Genomic DNA, 21,617 nt, shown 5'->3' on the forward strand with positions numbered 1-21,617 from the left:
AACTGGACCACCAGAGAAGTCCCAAGGGGAAAGGATTTTCTGGGCATGGCCAGTGTAAAGGCCCTGAAGCAGAGCTGGAGAGGGAAGGGCATTCTCTAGGACTGGGATCAGCAAACCGTCTCTATGAAAGTCCAGATAGCAAATATCTTAGACTTTGCAGGCCATTCAGCCGCTGATGTAACTACTCAGTGCTGCTATTGTAGTGCAATGTGCCATAGACAGTATGCGGTGAATGGGCATGACTGTGTTCCAATAAAGCTTTATTTACAGCAGGCAGCGGGCTGGATGTGGCTGGTGGGCAGGCGTTTGCTGACTTCTGTTTTATAAAAAGCCCATGGGGTGGGAGCACCCTCGGATTCAGGATCCATCACGGAGGTGGAAAGATAGGATTGGAAAGAAGTCAGATGTGGGTGTGAGAAGTAGGGGAGCCAGATGGCGACTGTGTAAGAAGAGGACTGAGGCTGCTGCTGTTCCTGTGATAGGAAGGACGTGGGTGGAGAAGGAGGGTTGGGAAGGGGGTGTCGCAGACTCACAGGCCCTTTTTGATGTGTTAAATCTGACAGGGCTCTCAGGAGGTCAGCTGTGGTCTGAACTGGAGGTCTCCTCCTCTTGGTGGTCACATTTAAAGCCACAGACTGAGGACTTCCCTGGTGGTCCAGTGGTTAAGACTTCCCCTTTCAATACAGGGGTTGCAGGTTCAATCCCTGGTCGTGGGGCGAAGATCCCACATGCCTCAGGGCCCAAAAACCAAAACATAAAACAGAAGCAATATTGTAACAAATTCAATAAAGATTTTTAAAATGGTCCACATTAAAAAAGAAAAGAACTCTTAAAAAAGTCACAGACTGGCTGAGGTGGCTGTGGGGTAGGTGGAGACTAAGCATTCAGGTTGCAAAGCTGGGGAAGATGAGAGGGAAACAGCCAAGGGTACCAAGAAGAACAAGCCAGGAGGAGGAGGAACCCCAAGGGAGAAGGAGAGCTCATGGCTGGGGAGGAAAGAGTTAATAGGGTCAAACGCTGTGTCAGGCGGGTGGAGCCAGGCAGCTGTCCTGGGCACTGGAAGGCCAGGAAGCCCAGACTGTGAATAAATGTTCTGCCCCCTGTTCCTGGTGGCCTTGAGCATATCCCTGTTCCTCCCGGGGCTTCAGAGTCATCATCGTAGATGGGTGCAGTGACCTCCTCCACTGTCATGATTAGATGGACCTGCCCTGTGGTCCGCAGCGCGCTGGTGGGCGGAGCCTAGGGAGATGCCCACGTGGGCCGGCCTTGCAGCCTGCTTCCTGAACAGGCTCCCATCCCCTCTCAGGAGCAGGTGTTTGGGTTCTGTGAGCCTGGGGAGTTGGAGGGGTTGGGGGAGGAGAGGAGGGGAAATACCTGTTTCAGAGCTGCCAGTGTTCTAAGGCTCTTGACCAGTTGCTTTCACGGGATGTGGTTCTCTTGGGCATAAAGATGTGATCTTTGTGGTTTGGGGAATGGGGAAGAGGGCCGGAGGAAGCTCTTTTGACAGTGCAGGGCTACTGAAGTGGGGCCCTCTGGCACTCCTAAAATCTGACCCAAGTCACAAACCCTCTCCTGTAGAGACTCATGTGGGCACATCCTCACCCCATTTGTTTTCAGTTCAAGGGAGATCATGGGACCCCTGATGCGCACTTGAGACCCACCCTAGTTAAAAAGTCCTACTTCCATCTCTTTCAACCCTTCCAGGCGCTGGGGGTCCCAGGCCGAGTCAACAGCTCCGGCTACATTGTGGTGAACTCCACGGCCATGGACGCTCAGGTGCTGGTCACCGTGGATGCCAGCACGCTACGGGGGCTGCTTGTCCTCAGTACCACCGAGGTGAGGGTGCAGACCAGGATGGCCTGGGATGCCGGGGCCAAGTGCTCCTGACGAGAGAAGCATTTGGATACCAGCTGAGCTCCAGAGAGGACCCTGGCAGATGAGAGCTTCAGGGTCCATGAGTAGAGGGATGAGACTTCCGAGGAGAAGTCCCTCAGCTGCCCCGTCCCCTTCCTAACTCCCCAGGGGCCATCGCTTATCTGACTCTTCTAATGTCATGGTCACGAAAGCACACAGCCTGCTCGCTTTTGCATCTGCCTTCTTTTATTCAGCATGACGTTTGTGGGATTCACGTGGTCTGTATCCTTTTTCACCGATGTATAGTATTCCACGGTGTGCTGGTATCACAATTCATCTGTTCGTCTTATCATTAGCATTTGGGTAGTGTCTAGTTTTTTATTATATATTTAATTAAGTAAGTAAGTACATTCTGATTTTATTTTTTAAATATCTTCATTGTGATATAATACACATGACAAAATTTACCATCGTAACCACTTTCAAGTGCACAGTTCAGTGGCATTAAATACACTCACGTGGTTGTACAGCCATCACCACCATCAGTGTCCAGAAGTCTCTTCATCTTGCAAAACTGAAACTACCCACAATACAACAACTCATCATTTCCCGCCCCCACCCCCAGCTCTACTGAATTTCCTTCCTTTTTAAGGCTGAAAAATATTGCATTGCATGTATGAATGGCCCATATTTTGTTGATCCATTTATCCATCAGTGGACACTTGGGTTGCTTCCACCCTTTGGCTATTGTGAAGAGTGCTGCTGTAAACACGGGTGTGCAAATATCTCTTGGTGATCTCTCATGTGAGTCTTGGTTTTTCTCGCTCTGTTATAGACCCAGCAGGAGGTGAACTTGCTGCTCACACACAACCTGCCTCAGCCCAACCCCTTGGCCCTCCCAGCCCAGATCCTGCTGTACCTGACCAACGAGAGGCTCGGGCCCAGCTACAGACACACCCTGCGGGTCGGAGTGGATGGCAAAGAGGTGGGGGCTCTGCCAGAGTGAGGGGGAGCTTGGTGGGGCTGGGAACTGGCCTGATGGCCCTGGTCCCACGTCTTCCGCCCTGACATGTATCCGAGGAGCTGACCTTCACTCGGTGGCCAGGGCACATCTCCCTGGGCTGCAGACTCCAGCACAGCATGCCTGCACTGCAGACGCTGTGGGTGGAGGACACAGTGGCCCTTCAGGTCAGCCTTGGCGAGCGGCAGTGATAATGGAAATCATTCATTCATTCATTCAACAAACCTTTTTGGAAGTACCTCTGAGACAAGGGGATGGTAGAACAAGCTTCAGACCTCCCTCTGAGCCTCAGCCTTACATCTGGAAATTGGGGCTGCTGATACTCATTTTTCCCTGGTGGCTCAGCTGGTAAAGAATCCGCCTGCAATGTGGGAGACCTGGGTTCGATCCCTGGGTTGGGAAGATCCCCTCGAGAAAGGCCCACCCACGCCAGTATTCTTGCCTGGAGAATCCCATGAACAGAGGAGCCTGGGGGGCTACAGTCCATGAGGTCACAAAGAGTGGGACACAACTGAGTGACTTTCCCTTCACGTTTCACTTTCAGTATTCATTTCCTTCACCCAGCCACGCCCCCAGGACTGTTACACATTCTCCTCCTCTAGAGCCCCCTCCCTCACTCCCAGCAGACCAGAGCTCGTCCTCAGCCCTCTTTTTCCACATTGTCCATACACATTCCCTTCACGGTCTTAACCGGTCTCTCATATCAATGGCATATCTGCACTGCCATGTCCCCCATCTCTTCCTCCCCTGAACCCCAGATCAGTAGGCCCACCTGCCCACTGTATCTCCATTCAGATGCCTGGCAAGGCACCTCTGACTTTAGCTGTTCCAAAACCAGAAAGGCCAGCCCCCCAGACCAGCCCCTCCCTGTCTCTCTCCATCTTGGCAAGCAATGCCTAGTCCATCCTTCCCACCGTGTCGTCAAACCCTTGAAATCAACCTCGATTGGCCAAGTCCTCATCCAGGAACCCCCTAAAGCAGCACCTCATTAGAACAAAAGACTCTATCACCCAGGAAGTTCCAAGGGACCTATGAGCTCCGTGTCATATTCCCGTCACCCCCATCACTCAGTCTACAAAGCTGTACGAGTTCTGTGCCAGGAACTGGGGTCAAAGACCAACTGTTAGCAGGAACTGGGACCAGGGGCCTCGGTGGCTGCAGCTTTATTGTGCCATGCCCTTCCTTGCCTCTCCCCAGCTTTCTCTTTTCCATCGACTTCCCATCATCCGACACGTGATGCCTTCCGTGTTGTCCCGGCCTGACTCCCACTGCTGGTGTTTAAGTTCCACGTGGTAATGTAACAGTTCAGACATTTCTGTCTGTCTCACCTGTGGCAGCCTCCGAAGGTTTAACAGTACCCAGCAAGTGGTAGGTGTTCAGTCAGCATGGTTGAACGATGGAGTGACACCTCCTGCTTTATAGCTGCTGCTGCTAAGTCACTTCAGTCGTGTCCGACTCTGTGCGACCCCAGAGACGGCAGCCCACCAGGCTCCCCCGTCCCTGGGATTCTCCAGGCAAAAACACTGGAGTGGGTTGCCATTTCCTTCTCCAATGCATGAAAGTGAAAAGTGAAAGTGAAGCCGCTCAGTCGTGTCTGACTCCTAGTGACCCCATGGACTACAGCCTACCAGGCTCCTCTGTCCATGGGATTTTCCAGGCAAGAGTATTGGAGTGGGATGCCATTGCCCGCTTTATAGAGCGGGCGACTTAAAGCAGGAATCTGCTTGCCACCTGCTGCCACGCACTGTGTGTTCTGATCGTAATGGCTAATGTGCTGTTGTGGCTTCAGTGATTAACTCACAGGCACATTGGTGGGGAACTTGCAAACTCAGAGCCTTTGGGGCCCCGTGGAGAACTCCAGTGTATCAGGTAAGCTGTAAGGGGACCTAGAGAGCTCACACCCTGTCTAAAGTCTTCCCAGTTGTATATTTTTAACTTTTTGAGAAAAATTTTTTTTAAATGTATTAACTTTTGTTGGGGTGAAATACATCTTTACCCTTTGAACTGTTTTGTTAAAAGATATTTTTATGCGGACCATTTTCTAAAGTCTCTGTTGGATTTCTTACAATATTGCTTCTGTTTTATGTTTTGGTTTTTTGCCCATGAGAATCTTAGTTCCCCAGCCAGGGATTGAACCCTCACCCTTCGCATTGGAAGGCGAATTCTTAACCATTGGACTTTGAGGGAAGTCCCCTGAGCTATTTTAAACTGTACAATTTAGGTATTTAGTACACTGATAAATTTGTGTAGCTACTCTCTAATTCAGAGCATTTTCACCTCCCCCCCGAGATGGGAGCCCTGTTACCCACGAGCAATCACTCCTCAGCAGGCACCTCCCCGCCCTCTAGTACCAAGCAGCACGTGTGTAGTTTGCCAGGTGTAACCCAGCTGTTCCTCCATCCTGGTTCCTCCCACTCCAGTGGTGTGGACCGTACAAGACCCCAGGGTTTGGGCGAGCGGGTCCTCGCTGGGCCAGGCTGGCTTTCTCTGCTCAGGGTGGTCCTGCGTCTCCTGGGTGGTGTTCCAGGTCTCTGCGGACGTTGACAGCAGCGGCGCTGGCTTTGAGAATTCAGGACGCGTCTCGTCGGGGTCCACGTCTCTGAACTACTCCGTGAGCTGCCATCACCGAGATGGGCGCCTGGAGTTCTCTGGTTGGAGCGAGCACAACAGCTGGGCCCTGCGGCAGGCGGGGTTCCCTGGAGAGGCCCGCCTGGGCGCCGAGCTGCAGATGCAGAGTAAGGCGGCTGGACCCTGCCCGGGAGTGGGAGTCGGCCCCCCTACACTGACACCTGCCCGCCAGCCTCAGGCCCGGCGTGACCCTGAGTTCCAGGACTAACCAGGATGCCCTTGGCCTTGGAACCTGACTCTTAAAGGAGTGGGTATTCACTTCCCGGGGTGGCCAAGGGAACGTACCATAAAACGGGTGGCTTAAAACAACAGAAATTTATTCTCCCAACTTCTAAAGGCTGGAAGTCAGAAATAAGGTGTGGTCAGGGCCATGCTCCCTCCAGAGTCTTTAGGATTCAACCCTTACTGGCCTCTGCCAGCTCCTGGTAGCCCCAGGCATTCTTGCACTTACGGCTGTATAATCCTGGTTTCTGCCCTCGAGTCTGCCTTTCTTTCTGTAAGGATGCTAGCCATTGGATTATGGCCCATCCCAACCCGGCACCTCACCTTGGCTTGCTTCGTGTTTAGTCGTTAAGTTGTGTCCGACTCTTGCGACCCCGTGGACTGTATCCCACCAGGCTCTGTCCATGGGATTCTTCAGGCAAGATGACTAGAATGGGTTGCTACTTTCTTCACCAGGGGATCTTCCCGACCCAGGGACTGAATCCGGGTCTCCTGCATTGCAGGTGGATTCTTTACCAACTGAGCCACCAATCCTATTTCCAAATAAGGGCACATCCACACGTCCTGGGAGTTAGGACTTCAAACATAATTTTTAAGGGGAAATAGTTTAACCCATACTGGAGGAAGAAGGGAAGGTAACAGTAATAAGAGTCAGTGTTTTTGTTATTGTTTGGTTTGGTTTTTTTTTAATGAGGAATTTTATTTTTATTTGTTTATTTGGCCACACTGGGTCTTAGCTGTGACACCTGGGATCTTTAGTCGCAGCATGCGAGCTCTTAGTTGCGGCAGGTGGGATCTAGTTCCCTGACCAGGGATCAAACCCAGGCTCCCCACATTGGGACTTGTGGAGTCTTAGCCCCTGGGCCACCAGAGAAGTCCCAAGAGCTGGCGTTGATTGAGTGACTGTGTGTATGTAATCACTGAGGCAAGCTCTCAGTACATAGCTCAGTGAGTCTGCTCGACAACCCCGTTCACACCAAGGGAAGCTTGAAGCCCCCACTGGGGCCTCTGGGTCATCAGACCCTCTGACCTCTCTCCTGGCCCCTGCTCATTCCACTCCTTGATATTCTTCCAACACGTGAGGCTTACTCCTGCCTCAGGACCTTTGCACAGGCTGTTCCCTCTGCCTGGAATGCTCTTCCCCACATGACTCCTTGTGGGAGAAACAAGGAAGCAGTCCCTCAAAACCTGCTTCTCAAATGTCATCTCCTCATTGAGGCCTTGCCTCTCCCCCTATTTATTTGCACCCCCACCTCCCTCCAGCTCTCCCCACCTCTCTCCCAGACTTTGTCTTTCTAACAAGCTGTGTAACCCACTTCTTAAATATTCTTATTTCTCACTTGCCACCTTCCATCCACCCCACACTCCACTCTTTGTTTGCAGAGTGGCAGATAGTAGGTGATCAGTTAATCATCTGTTGAGTGAATGGGTATCAGGGAGTGGTGAGTAGCACCATCCCCATTCTGCAGGGGGGGAACAGAAGCTCAGAGAGGTTGAGTCACTTGTCCCATGCCACACAGCTGGCTCATGATGAATCCAGGCAGCGTGACTCCAGAGCCACCCTCTGATCCACCCCCGCCCCCGCCATCCCGTGTAGATGGCAGAGATCAGGATCCCTGCATGGCCCCAAGTCTCCTGGATGGTCCTCTTCTGGCCTCAAACTCTTCCATCCTTGGTTCTCAGCCTCCTGCAGGGTAAGCAGGCGCCTGGATCAGACAGGGGACTGTCTCACAGACTGCTCTGAGGAAGGGTTTGTCAGGGCTGTGGTGGGTCAGTGATGGGACAGGTGTCCCAGGAATGATTCCGCACGGCCCCAGTTCCTGGGCCAGGAGGCCTGGGGTGGGGTCTTCAGCCACGGTGGCCTCTCACCGCCCCCACTGCTGTCTCTCAGGGGGCGTGTTCTGCCCGTCAACATTCTTGGTGTCCCCACAATCAGGAACCTCCCCAGGCATAAGGGGACTGAGTCCCCTTGGATGTGTATTCGCTCCCCACTCACGCCCCACACATAGTAGGTGCACATGGGTGAATACTGCATAATGAAGGAAGGAGACAGACCCTTCATGAGACCTACTATGTGCCCAGTACGCAGATGTGTTATCTTAGTTAATCTTGGTGATGTCTCTTGAGGTGGGTAGCCTATGCCCACTCTGTAGGTGAGGAAATTGAGGCTCAGAGTTGCCAGCTTGTCCTTGTCTGCCAAGGAGGGCCCCCCAGGTGATGGGGCTGAGCGAGATTCCAGAATCTTTCGTGGAGGAGTTTCTTCTGTCTGCTGAGCTGAGTTGTGGCCTAACTCAGAGGCAGGGGACTGGAAGAGATGCCTGCACATGCTGGGGGAGGGTGCAGACCCTTGCCTGGGCCAGGCAAGCTGCAGGTCAGTATCATTTGATATTGATTTGATATTGTATTAACCCTGGAGAAAAGCATCATTGATTTGTTCACTCCCTCATTAGGTTCTGGGCACTTGTGATGTGTCTGGGGTGGTACTAAGTGCTGGGGTCACAGCAGGGAAGGAAATATATAAAGGTCCTGCCCTCATGGAGCTGACCTTCTGGTGAGGGAGAAAGCAGGACGGGCTGGGAGGTAGTTTAGAGGGGCAGTCAGGGGAGGCTGCTCAGAGGAGGTGTCATAGCAGCAGTGATTCCAATGAGAAGGAGCTGGCCAAGCCAAGACTGAGGGAGCCTCACGACAGATGCTGTCACAGGGACTCAGAGGTGAAAGGCTCGCCCAGGTCAGTCTCACTGGTATCCACAGGGTGCGACCCTAAACTGGAAAGGGAAATGAACCCCATTTCCCAGCAGCCTTTGCCACTCTCTGTCTCTAGAGACCCAGACGCAGGCCCGTGTGGTCCTCCAAGCTGGGGACGATGGGATCAGCATGGACGCGGTAGCCCTGGTGGCCCGGCCAGTGAATGGCCCCCTGGAGCTGGTGGTGAATGTCAGCCACACGGCACCTCTTCTCCGGAGGCTGGGCCTGCCCTTTGCCAGCCAGGTGAGGCGTGGGTGGCCAGCCCAGGCAGGGGCAGACTCCCCTGCTAATTCTGTCAACTCCCATCCTGTTCCCAGGGGCAGAGGACCACTGTGCACAGTTGATGCGAATGGTCTTGCCTTGTGTCTGTCCAGCACTTTACAGTTTGCAAAGGCTTTATTAATAATGATGATAATTGTAACCAGCGGCCTCTGTGCTCCCCGCCGTGGGGCCGGTGTGGATGGGCTCCTGCACCTGCGTTCCAGCTCCTGGTCCTGTGTCCTTTCCACGCTTCTGCCTTTTAATCAGAATCAAAGCCCAGCTTGCATTTGTACAGCACCTACTGCGCGCTTGGCACTGTTCTGAGGGTCCCATATGCACTGGCTCATCTCCTAACACCCCAGTAAGAGGCAGAGCAGCACAGTTGTTATACATGCCGTGTCTGGAGGCCAGTCCCAGCTCTGTCATTTGCTGGCTGGCTGTCCTTGGGCAGATTCCTTAGCCCCTCTGTGCCCTCAGTCTCTTCATCTGTGAAATGGGGTAATAGCGGTACTGTTAATGTGAGGGTTGTGAGGATGGAGTGAGTCAGTACCAGTGATGGCCCTGGGATGGTGTGTGGCTCGAGCCGACGCTTCAGAAGCCTTTGCTGCTCTGATGCTGCTGGTGATGCTGGCCGCTGTAGTCATCAGCATCCTTGGGTCACAGGTCCATCTCTCGGTGACCTGCCCAAGGTCATGTAGCAAGTAGGCATCAAAACAGGGGCTCAGACTTGGTAGTGGGTCCTTCCTGAGATGCACCCCACACCCTCTAAGACAGGAACTGTGCTGAGTCCCCATGCAGCGGGCCAGTGGCGCTTGGTGTGAACTCAGCTTGCTTAGTGGGGCCCTCCCTCTCCCTCACGAGCCATGGAACATGTATCCAAGTCTTTTCCAGCCTTCTGTTTGGGGCTATCCAGCAATCCTCCTGCCCCTCACTCCCCTCTGCCGTGGGAGGAGGGGCAGTTCCCGGAGTCCAGGGGCCCAGGATGTCACTCTTCCCGAAGAGGGTCTGAGTCACCGTGACCCACCGCTGAGCAGCACTTCATCTGAATCCCCTTTCCCTGCCCTTAGCCTGGGTGGTGGGGAGGTCTGTAGGATGCCGGCTCTTTGCCGATGTCTGGGGTACAGGTGGACACTGGGGACCCATGGCTGGAAACCTGGGCTGCGGCAAGAGAGCCGGCCAGGGTGGGCAGATGGGGCCGAGTCTGATGGGCATCTGCCCTGCCAGGCTGGTGGGCGGACAGGGATGTGAGGGTCCTCAGGCCCCCCCTGCCTCCGAGCCTGTCTCCCCAACCCTCACCCCGTCCTGTTCCCTCTTCAGCTCATGTTCCGGGAGCTCTGGGAAAAGGAAGAGATGCATTCTTCCCTGCAGCTGACGTGCGATTCTCAAACCAGCCTGGTCCTCAACATCCAAGGCCACAACCAGGCACTCAGGTGAGGGCTTTGCCACACTCTGGGAGCCCCAGGGGAAGAGGACTGAGTGAGGGAGAGGCCTCAGCTGAGCACCTGACCCACAGCACTGCTTCAAACCCTCCCCACAGCCCCACTGCACAGAGGTGGCAAGGGAGGCTCAGAGAGGCCAAATGACTTGCCCGAGGTCACACAACTAATAAAACATCTTTGACCTCTGGGGCTCGGGATACGAATGAGGAGTTCTTATTCTCCCAAGCTAAATGCATCCCAGGCCTCGAATAGTAATAACTAGTATGGCTCTTCAGTCTGGGAACCTTCTGGGGCGCCATGAAGTCAGGTGGGTCACCAGGCTCCAGGTGATGGAGGGCGATGAGGAAACTGCTGGTAATGATATAGACCAGCGGTTCTCACCCTGGGGCATTGGGCAGTGTCTGGGGAAAGGTCCGGTTGTTACAGCCAGGAAGGGGGGTCTACTGGCTCCTCGCAGGCGGGGGCCACAGCTACTGCCAGACGTCCTGTAATGCGCAGGTCAGGCCACAGCGATGACTGGTGTGGCCCACGGTGTCAGCCGTGCTGAGGTTGGCACACGTGGTGTAGGGACACGCCCGGACAGGGCAGCCCCCAGGGCAGGCGGCAGTGGGGAGCCATGAGTGCCTGGCTTGAGGAGCCGAGGGAGGGGAGCTGTGAGCCCAGGGCTGCAGGAGGGGGCCAGGCTTAAAGTTAGCTGTCCAAAGCGAGAGGGCCCCATGGGCGGGCCCACAGAAGACCTGCCGCTGAGTACGACCCAGCCCCTGTGCTGGAGGGGAGACGGAGGCACTTGCCCACCGTGCCAGGACCAGGCGGAGGCCAAGCTGGAATGCAAACGTGCATCGCTGCAGCCCTGATCGTTGCAGCCCACGGCTGTCAGGCCTCCGGGCATGTTAATAGCCCTTCATTGGGTTGCTGCCATGTTCTGGGTCTCCAGCCCTCTGCTGGGGTGGTTGGCTTGGTCCTGACCCGGCCTGCACAGGGCGCCCTCAAGCCAGGCCTCTCATGCCTTCTTTGCTTCCAGCAAAGAGCTGCGGCTCTCCGGCCAGCATCACCTCCCTGTCCTCCTTGGCCGCTGCCCCAGCAGAGCCTCCGCCTCAGCCAAGGTAACCGTGTCCCGGCCACCCCTGAGCCCCTAACTGGTTCCAGATGCCCTGCCCGAGGCGGGTGGGGGCCGCGCAGGCCGGCCCCGCCGCTGCGGAGTGATAACACATCACATGTGTCCCCCGGCCTGCAGCAGGCCCCGCTGGGCCACCCTCGGAAACCCCCGGCTCCAGGTTTCCCAAACAGGCCCGGGTTTACATTCCTGGGCCGGCCTTGCAGCCCCCACCGGGGCCCACGAGACCCCCAGGAGCCAGGGGAGTCTTGCCCACCAGTGCCTGGCGCCACCTCCCCCCAGCCTGGCACGCTCCTGGGCGCTGGATGACGCGGCCTTTGAGCTGAGCCAGCCTCACCCCCCAGGTGCTCCATCTGCCTTTCCCACGGCCTCTGCGTGGCTTCCTGCCCTGTGTCCACAAGTCCTGTGTTCACCTGGAACCCCGGGATATCACTATCTCAGGCATCTGCTCTGAGTAGCGTCTGGGGTGCTGGGCGTGGACAGGAGGGCCCGTGAGAGCTGCGATTCCCTTCCCTCAGTGCTTGCCAGTGTTTCTTTCTGTCTGCTCCCCCTCCCCGAAGCAGGAGATCCTGGAAGGTGTGCCCAGGACCTGACCTAGGGCCCAGCATATAGTAGGTGCTTAGTGAGAGACAGGGAGGGAATGAATGAATGAATGGATGAGTGGATGAGTGAGCACACACACCAGTTGGCCGCTTCCTTATCCTGCCAGCCACCCAGCTTTGTAAAAAGCACCCCCCACCGGCCTTGGCCCAGGCTGACTTTGTTTATAGAGCACCTACTGTGTGCCCGGCTGTGTACCAGCACCTCACACACAATCTCAGAGCTCTGCAGACTTCACTCACCATCACTCAAGGAACCTCTTAGTTTTCCCCCAATCTTTCTTTTCAATAATTTCCAACCTATAGAAAAGCTACTATAGGGCAGTGACCATTTACCAACTGGTTTTCCCCCCAGTTTTATTAAGATGTAATTGACGTACAGCACTGTTAGCGTGTACAGCACATTAATCTGACTTGCATCTACTGTGAAATGACTGTAAAGAGTTAGTTAAATCTGTTATCTCAGAGAGAGATAGAAAAAGAAAAGGAAAAAAAAATCTTGTGATGACAACTGTTACGATCTCTTCGCTCTCTTTTTTAAAATTAATTTTATTGGAATATAGTTGATTTACACGTTTAGTTTCTGCTGTACAGCAAAGTGAATCACTTATCCATATACATATATTCACTCTTGTTTAGGTTTTATTCCCGTATAAGGTCACTACAGAGTATTGAGTAGAGCTCCCTGTGCCGTACAGTAGGTTCTTCCCAGTTCCCTGTTTCATCTCTGGCAGTGCGTATACATCTGTCCCAGCCTCCCGATTTATCCCTCCTTTCCCTTGGTAACCGTAAGTTTCGTTCTTGCATCTGTGACTCTGGTTCTCTCGTACCATTCTTACCAGCTCTCAAATACATCATCCAGCAGGGTTAACGGCAGCCACCTCGCTGTACGAACATCCCTGGTATTTATCTTATATCACCAAGTCTTAATATCTTGCCACGTCTTTCTATTTATATTTACATAGGTTATATACTTGTATATATTCACACACATATTTTTGTACTGTGACTAATATTGAGCTGTTTCTGGAGGCATGTCCCTACTCATAAATACTGCAGCTGGTGTTTCCTATAACAAGGGTATTTTCTTGTATAACACAGTAGAATTACCAAATCCAGGAAATTTAACATGTGACATAATGTCGCTGTTGAGTATACAGCTCATCATAAAAATTCCCAGTTGTGCAGTAATTCTGCTTTCTCAATAAGGTCCTTCTGAGCTGTTTTGTTTGTTTTAAATCTGGGATGCAGTTCAAGATCACCCCGGGCATTCAGTTGTCCTGTCTCTTTAGTTTCTTAACATCTAGGACAGAGGTGTGCAAGCTTTTACTGTAAAAGGCCAGATAATAAATATTTTAGCCTTTATACCCAATACCCTCTCTGCTGCCACTACTCAATTTTGCATTATAACAAAACAGCAGCCATAGATGATATGTAAATAAATGGGCTTGGCTGTGTTCCAATAAAACTTTATTTACAAAGCAGGCAGTGAGCCGAATTTGGCGCAAAGACTGACCCCGATCTAGCGATTCTCTTCCTACCACCTACCTTTCTTTCCTTTAACATTTTATTATTATATTTCTCAGACACTGAAAGATTCAAACAGCTTCCTTGTGAATGCCCACATACCTGTTACCTGGATTTTTTCATTCATATTTCGCTTTACTTTATCACACAGCTCTCCACCCATCTTAATTTTTAATGCATTTCAAAGTAAGTTCCTGATACTGATATACTTCCCCCTAAACATTTCTTATCATTAACCACCTTAAAGAAGAACTCCTGTATTGAGCAACAAGGATTTACTGTATACACAGGGACTGTAATCAGTATCTTATAATAACCTATCATGGAAAAGAATCTGAAGCTGTATACCTGAAACTAACACAATATTGTAAATCAACTAACGTTCAATTTTTAAAAAGAAAGAAAACTTTCACGTGGATGATTTTGCAGTGTCCAAGCAATCATTTGCAAAAATGCTCTGTTTGAATTTGTCAGGTTGCTTGCGTAAGGTGTGATTCAGGTTGGACATTTTTGACAGGGGAGTCACTAAATTAATGATGTTTCTGGAAAGCTCTTAGAAATACCAATTCTTGACCCAGTTTCTAGAGGCTCTCTTTTTACAGGTCTTAGGTGGGGGCCCAGAGTCTATATTTCTAGCATGTGCCCTGAGTGATTCTGCTCTTCAACCAGCCTGTAAATTAGCACATGATTTCACATAGGGTCCATATCAACACATTAATAAAGTGCGTTTCATCATCCCAGTTTATCTGGTTAGAGAGTGAAGTCCTTGGGGGTTACGGAACTAGCTAGAGGTCACTCACCCCATGCTTGGAAGAGCCAGAGCTGGGTCCTGGCCTGTCTGATGCACCGTCTGTGTGCTGTCCTCTGCTCCAGACTGCCCCCTCCCATTTACAGTGATAATTAGAATGCCTGCCTGCTGCAGGCTGGTCGCCACCTGCAAGTCAGTGTTAGAGCATGAAGGGCGTGGGAGATGCTTGTCCTGGCCACACCTGGGGGTCTAACCTGAGCTTAGGACCCTCGTGCGTGCTAAGTCGCTTCAGTCATGTCTGACTCTTTGCGACCCCATTGACTGCAGCCCACCAGTTTCCTCTGTCCATGGGATTCTCCAGGCAAGGATACTGGAGTGGGTTGCCATGACCTCCTCCAGGGGATCCTTCATGGACCTCATGTCATCCCAATGCATCTCATCCAGGGAGCTGTGGGTCTTTAAGTCTGGGGGCTTTGGGAGGCAGAGAATACTTCCAGCACCTTCCTGAATGTTCTATCAGAGACTTGGCTGAGGAAATCCGCCTTGCTTTCCTTCTGACCCAGCTACGATACTCTGAGGGTGGAGCCGAGGGCACATTTGTGTTGATGGTGGAGGAGCATCATTTCCACATGGGTGCTGGGCTCGCAGCTGCGAAGAACAGCCTTACCAACATCATCAAGCTGGAGCAGAACTTCCCCCAGGTGCGTGGAGGAGGCCAGGGCAGGCTTGGCGGCGGGGGGACGGGGGGATGTTCCTGGGGCAGCCCATTGAGAAAAGAGGAATTGTCCGGTTTCCTGGGAGGATCCACTGCAGGCAGGGCTGTGATGTGGGCAAAATTTGCTGGAATGGATTCTCAGCTGGTCTCAATGTCCCTTCTTCCCTTCCCCGCTCCCTCCCTTTCATGTTATTTACTGAGCATCTACTAGGTGCCAGGCCAGACACTGTTCCAGAAGCTGGCGATGTTGCTTAGAGCAGACTGATGAGTCCGTCCTCTCATCAAATGTAGTCTAGTAGGGAGACTGCACCTGCAAAGCATCAGAGACATGGGCAGGAGACGCATCAGGGAGATCCCCTGAAGAAGGAAATGGCAACCCGCTCCACTATTCTTGCCTGAAAAACCCCATGGACAGAGGAGCCTGGTGGGCTATGGTCCACGGGGTCATGCAGGAATCAGACACGACTTGGTGACTAAGAAACAACCACAAGTGGGGAGACTGATCAACAACAAAAAGAAAATCAAATAAGAAAAATATACCAGACGCTGATACATACTATAGAAAAGGGCTTCCCTGGTGGCTCAGATGGTAAAGAACCTGCCTGCAGTATGGGGTGATATGAGCGGGAATGACTGGGGAGCTGTTTAGGTGGCCAGCAAAGGCCCCACTAAGGAGGTGAGTTAACCATTTGGAAACCTGGTGACAGGGCCTTCCAGGCAGAGGGAACGAGATGTGCAAAGGGCCTGGGGCAGGAATGACGTTGGCACGTTTGAGGAACGGCCACTGTGCTGGAGCAGAGTGGGTGAGGGGGAAAGAGCAGGCAGGAGTGCAAATCTAATCATGCAGGGTGCATCAGGCCACAGAGAGGAGTTGGGATTGTATCCTCTCTGAAATTGGAAGCCTTTGAGGACCTGATCCAAAGGGTGCTTTCAGACTCCTCTGGCTGCTGTGTAGTGAGTGACCTACAGGGGGCAGCAGAGTCTCAAGTGGATGGTGACTGCAGCCATGAAATTAAAAGATGCTTGCTCCTTGGAAGAAAAGCTATGACCAACCTAGACAGCATATTAAAAAGAAGAGACATTACCAACAAAGGTCTGTCTGGTCAAAGCTATGATTTTTCCAGTAGTCATGTATGGATGTGAGAGTTGGACTATAAAGAAAGCTGAGCACCGAAGAATTGATGCTTTTGAACTGTGGTGTTGAAGAAGACTCTTGAGAGTCCCTTGGACTGTAAGGAAATCAAGCCAGTCAATCATAAAGGAAATCACTCCTGAATATTCATTGGAGTGACTGATGCTGAAGCTGAAACTCTAGTCCTTTGGCCACCTGATGCAAAGAACTGACTCATTGGAAAAGACCCTGATGCTGGGAAAGATTGAAGGTGGGAGGAGAAGGGGACAATAGAGGATGAGATGGTTGGATGGCATCACCGACTCAATGGACATGAGTTTGAGTAGACTCTGGGAGTTGGTGATGGACAGGGAGGCCTGGTGTGCTGTAGTCCATGGGGTTGCAAAGAGTCAGACACAACTGAGTGACCGAGCTGAACTGAACTGAACTAAGGGTCTCAAGAATGATGGTGTCTTGGACCGAGATGGCGGCAGTGGTGATGGGCTTTAGAGACATTTAAGAGTAAACTCCCTTCCTCCCCCTAAAAGTCTCCTCCACCATCCTCCTGTGGCACCCAAGAGCAGGGAGAGTGCCCCTTGCTGAGCCTTCGCACAGGCTGTTCCTTCTGCCTAGAATGCCCTTCCCTATTTTGTCAAGCAGCCTGTTTCTCTGTATTCCTTTTCCCCCTTGAATATCTTCCATGGCTTCTCTTGTCACCTTGCCCCACCATTTCCTAATTCTGTGACTGTCTCCCTACCAGCCTGGAGTCCCTGAAGGGCCACGGTCAGTCTTGGTTATCTTTGTCCCCCAACCCCCAGCCCTGGGTCAGGAACATCACACCAGCTCATTAAATGTTTGAGAAATCCTTCTACCAACCACAGCAGCCCCTCGTGGCACCGTCCGTGGGTCCAGCCCTGAGCTGAGCACATCACTCCCCTCGTCTCACCGAAGTCAGCACTATTATTCTTACCCCAGTTTATAGATGAGGAAACTGAGGTTCAGAGAGGTTGGGAAACTAGCCCAAGGCCACACAGCTTGGAAGTGGAGCTGAGAGGCGGCTGTCCTCTTTACAGGGGGCGTCAGCCTCTGGTTTGTCATAGCCCTTCTGCCCCCTTGCTCCACTCCTTTACGTCATCTACCAGCCCAGTAAACAATTAGAGCTTTGCTTCTTGTCTTTCCTTTTCTGAAAGCTGTTCTCCTTTGCTACCCTCAGCAGAAACATGGGCTGGGCTCCCCAGTGACCCAGCTCCATCTTTTTTTTTTCCCCCAGTTCCACGCCCTTCCTGGGGAGCTGGTCCTTCAGACCTCATACGAGCGAGCCCGTGGCACCCAAGTCCTGCACCACACGGTGCTGTGGGACGGGCAGGGTGTGGCCCTCAAGGGGAGCCTCAATGGGAGCCTCTCCATGCCCTTCCTCAAGCCCGCTGGGACCCTTGGTCTGCAGGGTGAGTCTCCCAGGTGCCACGCATTCACCCATTCACTCAGCATCATCACTGAGTGCTTGCTTATCCCAGTAACTGTTCTAGGCACTGGGGGTCCATTGGGAAGCAGCATGGCCCAGGTCCCAGATCTCAGGGAGGAGGGCTGTGAGCAGGGACACACACCGAACAAGATAACATCAGAGTGTCTCCAGGAGTGAGAACGCCTATGAAAACAAGCAGGGTTTGGTTTTGGGGGTGGAGGGGGTGGAGCTCCTCCAGGTGGGTGGTCTGGGAAGGCTTGTCTCAGGAGGTGACTTTCAAGCTGAGCCCCGAGTGACAAGGTGAAGCTCTGGGGAGATCATCGTGGGCGGAAGAGGAGGAACAGCAGGTGCAAAGGCCCTGGGGTGGGAATAGGTTTTGTGGCTGGAAGAATAGCAGCAAGGTCAGTGTGGCTGGAGTGGACTGACGGGAGGAGCAGAGGGGAGATGAGGTGGGAGAGGTTAGGGGAGCCAGGACACACAGGGTCTCAGCCTCTGACCAGGAGTTGGGGTTTATCCTGGGTATGATAAGGCAGGAAGGCAAGGTTAGCGTGTGGAAGATGTGGCAACCCCCTGCATCCCCGAGGGCTTGCAAGCTGAGGCTGACAGACTGCAGGTTGGCAAGGGAGGTGAGTGTGGCCCCAGCAGGGGCACCCGTGACCCCCTGAGGCTCTCCAGGAAACAGCCCCATCCCCAAGGGCCATGCAGACACACGGGCTGTCAATTCGTGTTTGAGGAGTCTGCGTACACAGAGCAGAAACTGACCTGCTGGCCTGCCAAGCGGGAGACGCAGTGCAGACCCTGGCCCGGGGCGGGCACGGCTTGCTGGGTGGCCCAGTGGGGTTCCCCGGGTCAGGGTTGCCACATGTGTGCCCTCAAAGCAGAGAGAAAAAGAGGATCCTCAGCACGCCAGGGCAGTGTTTGTCGTGCGTGCCCGTGTGTGCGTGTGTGAGTGTGTGCATGCTCGGGGGTCCGTGGATGGGCTGAGCAGCCTGTGGACCCTGCTGTGTGGTTACTGGGCGCAGAAACCAGCGGGTCAGGGGCAGAGGGAGTGAGGGGTTGCGGCTCTGCGTGTGGTCAGTGCTCCTGGACTGGTGACCAGATGATGCCTTGAGAACCAGCTTACAGCCACTGTCTCTGGACACAGCTCCCCAGGATCCATGTAGGAACAGTCCCCTTCCAGAGGGTTCAAAGGTGGTCTTTGTCTGCAGCAGAGTCTCAGGTGGACTCCTGCTCTGGGGGGTCTAGGAAGGCAGGAGCAGTTGGTGGCCTTATGGGATGGAGTTAGATGGTGCCAGAGGTCAGGGCAGCTGGACTCAGGCTTCAGAGATGAAGGAAGAAAATCGAGGGCAAGGAGGCCGTGAGGCCTCAGCCATGGGCTGTGTCGTACCCCAGGATGGAACGAGAACATGGGGCAGCTGAGTGTGACCAGGCGGGTGTGGCCGGGGTGTGGCCGGGGTGTGGCCGGGTGTGGCCATTCAAAATGGCCGGGGTAATCGTGTGTGAGGGGCCTGAGAGTGATATTGGAAGGCATATCCGTCAGCTACTGCTGTGTAACGAATGACCCCAAACTCAGTGACTTACAGAAGTAAGAATTCATCACTGCTAACAAGCCTGTGGGCAGCTCTCTGGTCTTGCTCATGCATCAGGGTCAGGCGCTAACTTGGATAGGTGGTGCTGCTGATTTTGGCTGAACTTTCTTACTTGTTCACGGGCTGGTTGGCTGTCGCCTGGTCTGGGACAGTCTCTGCTGAAACATCCAGGCTCTCCTCTGTGTGGTGTCAGCGTCCGGCAGGCCAGCCTGGGTTTAATCTCACCATGGCTGGGCAGGGGTCCCAGAGAGCCAGATGGAGCTGAGGCCTTAAGGCTGAAGCTGGGGATTTGCAGTGTCAACTTCACCAAACTCTACAAGCCAGTCACGAGGCCAGCCCAGGTTCCAGGGCCAGGGCAACAAATTCCACCTCCTGATGGAGGAGATACAAGGCTTCTTGAAGTCCTGGAATGGGGCTCTCATGGGGATGCTGATGGACTGTTGAGTGGCATGGGGACCAAGTGAGGGGACAGCTTCTGAATTTTGTGCAGATTACGTGCGTGTGTGGCCCCAAAGTGGCCCCTGGCACCCTCTTGGCCTCAAGCTGATGCCCCCCTCCCTGTACGCCCCTCCCTGCCCAGTGGAGCTCACCCACCCGCTGCCCCTGCCCCTTCCATGGCACTGCAGCTTCCGCCTGACCTCCGAGCATTCAGCACGCCGTCACCAGGATGACCTGGTTGTGGCCTGGGACGGCAAGGACCAGGTAGGTGTTGGGCTGGAACAGGACCTGGGAAGCCCACCTTGTGGCCTGAGTGGGACATTCGGGGCCCTGCCCTGCCCAGGAGCATTATGGGTCCAAATGGGCTGAGCCCCGGTCCCCAAAGGACCACGGGAAGAGCACTGGCGGGGAGGAGGGAGCCTGGGTCCCAGCACCACCTGGATGATAACAGGAAGACCAGTGGCTGATGCCGACGGCCTCTTGTGTGCCAGGCAGGCCAGCCCCCTTTCATAGATGAAACTGAAGCTCAGAGGGGAATGGGGCTACTGAAAGGCAGGGCTGGGATTCAGATCCATGAAATGCTTCTAACCCCCAGTCCCCTCTCTGTCGTATGCTTGTCCCTATCTCCTGCTCTCCAATCCTCAAGTTACTCCTCTGAAAAATGGGCTGAAGCTCCCAGAGGGCCTCCCCCAGTGGTGGGCCAGCAGTCCTCACTCCCTTGACCCTGATGAAGGAGGTGACCTGTGCTGGGTGGTGGAGAGGCCCTCTCTGGGGGAGGCCTCCCGCTCAGCCTGTCCCCTCCCCAGGTGGCGCTGTCCTCCTCTCTGCGGCTGGGGAAGGGCAAGCTGGCCGCCCGCCTGGCCCTGGCTCACCCTTTCAGCCTCTCCTGGCGGCAGGCCGAGGCCAGTGGCCTTGCTGAGAGCAGGGGCGGCAGGCAGAGCTGGCAGGTGAGCGGGGAGCAGCCACGGGGCCCTGGGTAGACGGCTCTTGGGGGTGGGTGAGCCGCGTGGCTGAGGCCATGGGTGGGACATCTGGGACCATGTGCGGGGGAGGAGGATCTTGTTTGTCCATCAGAGACGAGGACGTCTCTGGAATCACAGTGTCCTGAAGCTTGGAACCCCGGGGGGGCCTTGATGCATTCATTCCTTCACTGGGACTGTATTAAGCACCTAATGTGTTCCAGGTCGTGTTGAGATGCGGGTGTAGTCCCTGCGTTGATAAAGCTCATTTTAGGGGGAGGAGCAGTTCTCGAGCATGTCTGGTTCATCACTGATGCGCTGGTTTGTTTAATTGGTCACTGCAGGGGTTCACATAGGGCAGCTTGGACTCTGCATCTGACTGGGAGGCTCTGGGCAGTCTTCAGCACCTCTTTAAGCCTGGGGGTTTTTTTTCTGTGAAATGGGAGACAGTAGGCCAGTGTGTGCCAGGCAAAAAGACCAGAACTCAAGAGAATGAATGAATAAAAAATTAAGAGTTGTGATAAGCCCTATAAAGAAAGTAAGGAGGGTACTAAGAGAATCACTGGGGTCCGGTGGGGAGGGGACTTTAGATGGGGTGATCAGAGAGGGCTTCGTGGAGGAGGCGGCTTGTCAGCTGAGGACCCGCGGATGAAGAGGAGCCCGGACGAGCTGGAGGAGCAGCGAGTGCAAAGGCCCTGAGATGGGAACAGGCTGGGAGCTTCAGGAGGAGCCAGAGGCAGTTAAGACCAGCACGGAGGAAATGTTGGGGTGGGGCCCGGTGAGCAGGGAGACCAACTGTCTTAGCTCGGGGCTGCCATAGCAAAACATCACGGGTTGGGTGGCTTAAACCACAGAGTAGAGGCTAGAAGTCCAAGATCAAGGGGCCAGCACGGTCAGGTTCTGGTAATAGCCCTCTTCTTGGTCTGAAGCCTTCTCTCTGTGTCCTCACAGTTGGGGAGAGAGCTCTGTGGGGTCCTTCTTACAGAGCACGGATCCCATCATGACCTCCCCCCCCACCCCCATCTAACCCTAATCGCCTCCCAACACCTCCTGATGTTGTCACATTGGGGATTAGGGCTTCAAGCCACAGGCCCCAGTGAGGGGCTCAGATTTCACTGCCCTGGGAAATGATGAGTCTGGGTGTTGAGAATGGGGATTTTTCCACCCAGTAAACACTTCTGGTCT

General features: G+C 53.8%; 1 protein-coding gene across 1 annotated transcript in view; it reads left to right on the plus strand.

The window, feature by feature from the left end:
* LOC113883389 overlaps positions 1–21,617 on the plus strand; it is a 140,794-nt gene that overhangs the window by 90,961 nt on the left and 28,216 nt on the right. The window contains exons 36-45 of the mRNA XM_027527059.1: positions 1,705–1,836; positions 2,690–2,839; positions 5,403–5,610; positions 8,547–8,713; positions 10,049–10,161; positions 11,192–11,273; positions 14,722–14,859; positions 17,255–17,429; positions 19,616–19,737; positions 20,280–20,420. Coding sequence (XP_027382860.1) covers positions 1,705–1,836; positions 2,690–2,839; positions 5,403–5,610; positions 8,547–8,713; positions 10,049–10,161; positions 11,192–11,273; positions 14,722–14,859; positions 17,255–17,429; positions 19,616–19,737; positions 20,280–20,420 — 1,428 coding nt within the window. The remainder of the gene's footprint in view (positions 1–1,704; positions 1,837–2,689; positions 2,840–5,402; positions 5,611–8,546; positions 8,714–10,048; positions 10,162–11,191; positions 11,274–14,721; positions 14,860–17,254; positions 17,430–19,615; positions 19,738–20,279; positions 20,421–21,617) is intronic.

The sequence above is a fragment of the Bos indicus x Bos taurus genome, chromosome 25, assembly GCF_003369695.1.
Source record: "Bos indicus x Bos taurus breed Angus x Brahman F1 hybrid chromosome 25, Bos_hybrid_MaternalHap_v2.0, whole genome shotgun sequence".
Classification (NCBI taxonomy): domain Eukaryota; kingdom Metazoa; phylum Chordata; class Mammalia; order Artiodactyla; family Bovidae; genus Bos; species Bos indicus x Bos taurus.